The sequence below is a fragment of the Neltuma alba genome, unplaced genomic scaffold (assembly GCF_004799145.2).
Source record: "Neltuma alba isolate B1F8T4 unplaced genomic scaffold, ASM479914v2 tig00010294_pilon, whole genome shotgun sequence".
Lineage (NCBI taxonomy): Eukaryota > Viridiplantae > Streptophyta > Magnoliopsida > Fabales > Fabaceae > Neltuma > Neltuma alba.
In genome coordinates, this window is record NW_021635212.1 from 364,693 (window position 1) to 370,097 (window position 5,405).

At 32.4% G+C, this 5,405-nt stretch overlaps 1 protein-coding gene and 1 pseudogene across 1 annotated transcript; both read left to right on the forward strand.

Moving 5' to 3' along the window:
- The first annotated feature begins 353 nt into the window (after positions 1-353).
- On the forward strand, positions 354-1,563 carry LOC114755567 (receptor-like protein Cf-9; annotated as a pseudogene).
- Positions 1,564-2,050: 487 nt separating this feature from the next.
- On the forward strand, positions 2,051-3,475 carry LOC114755568 (receptor-like protein 54). The gene has a single exon (XM_028944457.1). It carries the CDS (start codon positions 2,051-2,053, stop codon positions 3,473-3,475), a length of 1,425 nt encoding a protein of 474 aa, XP_028800290.1.
- The last annotated feature ends 1,930 nt before the right edge of the window (positions 3,476-5,405 follow it).

Here is a 5,405-nt window from a genome sequence, read left to right on the forward strand (position 1 = left end):
CTGTCATGGTAGATTAAAAGGCTTATAATTCTATTTACAATTAGGAATTATAAGAATTAAATACACAGTGCACTAAAATTAATTTGTGTATTTTACAAGCCCATGTTCTATATACTGAAGCAAACCAGTTTCTAATGGCGACAACAATTCATGCTAGGTTTTTTTTTCCCAATTCTGATTATATTTTAGTTTCCCACCAATTCCTCAATCCTATTCGGAAGAAGAAAGTGACTTGAGCGAGCAACTATCATGGCAAACTTTTTATCATGCATAGTTCTGCCTATAAAAGAAGCCTCATCTGGTACATACAATATCCTTCACTCCTTCATACTCACAGCCTTCCAATTTTTGTTATGGCATTTCGAATCATCATTATCTGTTTCTACCTGTTCCTTCTTTCTCCTTCCCTTTCTTCTTCTCTCAACCCCCCATTATGTAATTCTCATGATTCCATTGCGCTTCTTCATTTTAAAAACTCTCTCTCTCTCTTGATCATTCTGCTTCAATGGAGTGTGATAAGTTTCATGATGATGATGGCTACGCCTATACTCCAAAGACAGCTTCATGGGGAAATGATTCAAACTGCTGCTTGTGGGATGGGATCACGTGTGACTCCATGTCTGGTGATGTGATTGGCCTTGACCTTAGCTGTAGTTGGCTCCAAGGTCAACTCCATCCAAACAGTAGCCTCTTCCACCTTTCTCATCTCCAAACACTCAACTTGGCTTACAACGATTTTAGTGGGTCTGTGATATCATCTCAGTTTGGTGATCTTTCCACTCTCATATATCTAAACTTAAGCAATTCTGGTTTTATTGGTGAACTTTCTCCTAAAATTGCAGAACTGTCTAAATTAGTCTCTCTTGATTTGTCTATGAATGGAATTTTCTCAATTGAAAGCTTGACTTTAAGACTTGAACCATCCACATGGGAGAAGCTTGTTCTAAACATGACTGATCTAAGAGAACTTGTTTTAGATATTGTAGATATGTCTTCCATTGCACCAACCTCCTTGTCTTTACTCCTGAATTTTTCATCCTCTCTGGTTTGTCTTAGCCTTTCAGCTACTTTTTTGCAGGGAAATTTAGCTAATAATTTTTTCCATTTACAAAATCTTCAAAAGTTAGATTTGTCGAGGAATGAACATCTCACAGGACAACTTCCATATTCCATAGGCCTTTTAAAGTCTCTCAATTTTTTGAGTCTTCGAGAGAGCCAATTTGATGGGCCTATTCCTCTAAGTGTTGAGAACCTCACTCGATTAACTTATTTGGACCTTGCATCTAACAGTTTTAGTGGTGAGCTCTCATTTCTTTCAAATATGCCAAGTCTCAGTTCATTGGACCTCAGTGGCAATTATTTTAGTGGTTTGTTGCCAGATGTGTTTGAAAATCTTTCAAATTTGGAATCTTTTGATTTTTCTGACAACAAGCTACAAGGTAATTTTCCTGAGTCAATTTTTACCCTCATAAATCTTTCTTTTTTGGGATTATCGTCAAATAACTTGAGTGGCTCTGTTAAGTTTTTCCTATTTTCCAAGCTTCAGAAACTAGAATATCTTGATCTTTCAAGCAACAAGTTTCTCTCACTTGCCTCTGATAATAATCTTAACTACACCATTCCCAATCTTAGGATCTTATATTTAGATTCTTGTAATATCACTATCTTTCCAAAATTCATAGGCCTTCCAAATTTGCAGCGTTTATATCTTGATGATAATAAGTTGCAAGGTCTTCCTGAGTCAATTTTTCCAAATTTGCAGCGTTTATATCTTGATGATAATAAGTTGCAAGGTCTTCCTGAGTCAATTTTTGGTTTCCTAAATCTTTCTTTTCTAAATTTGTCATCAAATAATTTGAGAGACCCTATTAGTCTTCATCAATTCTCAAAGCTTCAAAATCTAAGATATCTTGATCTTTCAAACAACAAGTTTCTCTCACTTAGCTCTAATAATGATGTTCACTATACCATTTCCAATCTTGCAGTCTTAGATTTATCCTCTTGCAACATCACTGACTTTCCTAAACTATTAATAAACCTTCAAAATTCGATGTTCTTAGATCTTTCCAATAACAAAATTCATGGAGATATTCCCCAATGGTTTAATAATGTGGGGGATGGTTCTTTGGCATTGGCTCTCTCTCATAACAACTTGACATCAATTGAACATCTTTCAATGAGAAACTTGAATTGGATTGATCTCAGCTTCAACTTGTTGCAAGGAAATCTCCCAATTCCATCCTTTGGTGTTGAATTCCTTTCATTGTCCAACAACAAATTCAGTGGACACATTTCTTCCTCATTTTGCAATGCAAGCTCACTTGAGATACTCAACTTATCTCACAACAACTTGTCAGGCCACATCCCAAAGTGCCTTGTTGCTTTACCAAATCTTGAAAGTTTAGATCTGCAGATGAATAATTTTGTCGGATCTATACCAGACAATTTTTCTAAGGGCAATTCTTTGCAATCTTTGCATTTGAACAACAATCAATTTCAAGGACAATTGCCTTTGTCTTTGACCCATTGCATTGAATTAGAAATTTTAGATGTGGGAGCAAACAAGATCAATGACAAATTTCCTAATTGGCTTAAAGGCTTACCGGAGCTACAGGTACTCATTTTAAGAGATAATGAGTTCTATGGTGCCATTCATAGTTTCAACACCAAACATGCTTTTCCCATGTTAAGAATTTTTGATGTTTCCAACAACCATTTTAAAGGATCTTTGCCAACAACATACATTAAGGAATTTAAAGGAATGATGAATGTTGACTTTGTTTCAGCCAGACCACATTACTTGGAAAACCGCTATCCTAATTATCAAGAATCAGTGATGGTCACATTGAAAGGTGTTGATTTAGTGTTGGTAAAGATCATAATTACATTCACATCCATTGATTTGTCAAAAAACATGTTTGATGGAGAGATTCCACATGTTATTGGTGAGCTGCATTCACTTAAGGGGCTTAATCTCTCCCACAATAAAATCACTGGTCCTATTCCTCAATCCATTGCAAACTTGACAAACCTAGAATCGTTGGACTTATCATCAAATTTGCTTAAAGGTGAGATTCCTCTTGCACTAGCAAATCTCAACTTTCTTGAAGTTTTGAATCTTTCACAGAACCAGCTTGTCGGAGAAATACCAAGAGGTACGCAGTTTGATACATTTTCACAATATTCTTTTGAGGGAAATTTAGGACTGTGTGGATTTCAATTGTCAAAAGCATGTAATCATGATGAAGGGAAATTGCCACAACTAGCTTCATCAAGTAATGACAAATTTGGATTTGGTTGGAAACCAGTGGCTTTGGGATATGGATGTGGGATGGTGTTTGGAATATTCATGGGTCAAGTTGCTTTCTTAACTGGAAAACCTAAAGGGCTTGTCAGAATTTTTCAAGTGAGGCCTAAGAAACAAGCAAAAAGGATAAGGAAAAGAGCCCATCAGGATCAAAGAAGAGTGAATTAGGCACAAAATGTGGCTTCTTGTGATATATTGTGTCATCTTTTTTTTCCATGTTTCCACTATGGTTATTATTTCAGCTTTCTTAAATATCTTGTCACTGATTGGAATGTAATGTAGTGTATATTTTAATGATTGTCTTTCCTTTTTTTTTTTAATGAATTTCACGTGATTTGCCTTCCTTTTTTTTTTTTTTAATGAATTTCACGTGATTTGCCTTCATTTGTATGCTATGTACTATTTGATCATCACGTGAATAAAATTTTCCACATATTAGCAACTTTTTTTCTTTTTGGTACAGACATGTCATCAACTTATGTTATTTGAATTAGTTATCAACCATTCAACCTTTCTCATTTAATTAATGATTTAAAGAAACTTTTAGTTTGTTCGTTGTTCTATTAAAGGATTTTAGGTTTTTATAAATATGTGAAAATTATTTTCTACTTCGAGACTTTATGATCTATATATGATTGTTCAGAATAATGCTGCAAGCAGGATTTAAAATAAGCAAAATGATTTTATTTCAAATTTTAAACTCTTAACAATATTTTTTCTTGTTTTTGCCAAACTCTTAAAATTGAAAATATGACAATGCAAACCACGAGCTTCAATTGCTTTATTACTTAATAGTTAACATTCAACTGGGCTCGTCCTCTCATGAAAACCTTGGGCCTAAAAGCATTTTAGCCTATCAACGACATTGCATCCCCTTTTTTCGTAAGTTCATAAATTCTTTTGTTCGTTTTTGTTATCTCTTATTCAGATTGAGAGAAAATTAGAGAGGACAGAAAGTTAGATAAAAAAAATATGGAGAGAAATCAGTTTTTTTCCTTACTTGGATGTAAGAGAAAATATGGGAGGAAGGAACCCCTTGCTTGGATTAAAATAAAATTAAGGAGAAAAGAAAACTAGAGAGGAAAATATGAGAAGAAATGAGTTTTCTAAATATCAATAATCAATGTAATGAATTATTTCAAAATCGATTCTAATTCAATTGATTCTTATCCTAATGAAATTCATTTAATTGATACATGTATCCACCAATTCAATATGAGCACAATATTTTTCAGGATTAGATAGGAGAGAAAATATGGGAGGAAGAAAAAGTGAGAAAAAAATAAGGTAAACTCTATATCTCATTTTCTCTCCAAATATGGAGAGATTTAGGAAAAATCTTGATTGTCCCTCCTCTTTCTTCCTCTCACATTTATTTTCTTTTATTATATTTAAAAAATTATTCACTTTTTATTTTTTATCTTGCAAGAATATTTTTTATTAAATAATTTGCTTTTAAAACATAATACTATGAAAAAATATATAAACCAAATAATTTGATTTGAAATTATTTGATGATGCTAACGTTAGTATAATATTCATATTGCAATATTTAATTTGATTTAATTTTAAATATGATATATTTTGATAATTGTATTTTAGCTATTTAGATATTTACTCATTTTCTTTCCTCTCTATTTTTCTCTCATCTATCCAAGCAAGAAGATGATAACATCTTCTCTCTAGTTTTTTCTTCTCTCTATTCCTCTCCTCCCAACTTTTCTTCCCATTCAAGCAGAGTAGAAAAGTGGGGGAGAAAATAAAACGGGCCACACATCTCATTTGCTCTTCAAATTTTCTCTTTATATATTGAGAGGTTTGGGAAGAAAAATAAGATTTTTGTGACTGTCCCTCCTCTCTTTTCCTCTCCATATTTATTTTTTTATTATATTCAAAAGATTATTCACTTTTTATTAAAGATTTTGGTTTTACAATATGATAATATGAATATATATAAATCAAATAACTTGATTTTAAATTATTTGATGATACTAATGTTAGTATAATATTCCTATTGCTATATTTAATTTGATATAATTTTAAATATGATATATTTTAATAAGAATATTTTAGTTATTTAGATATTTGCTTATTTTTT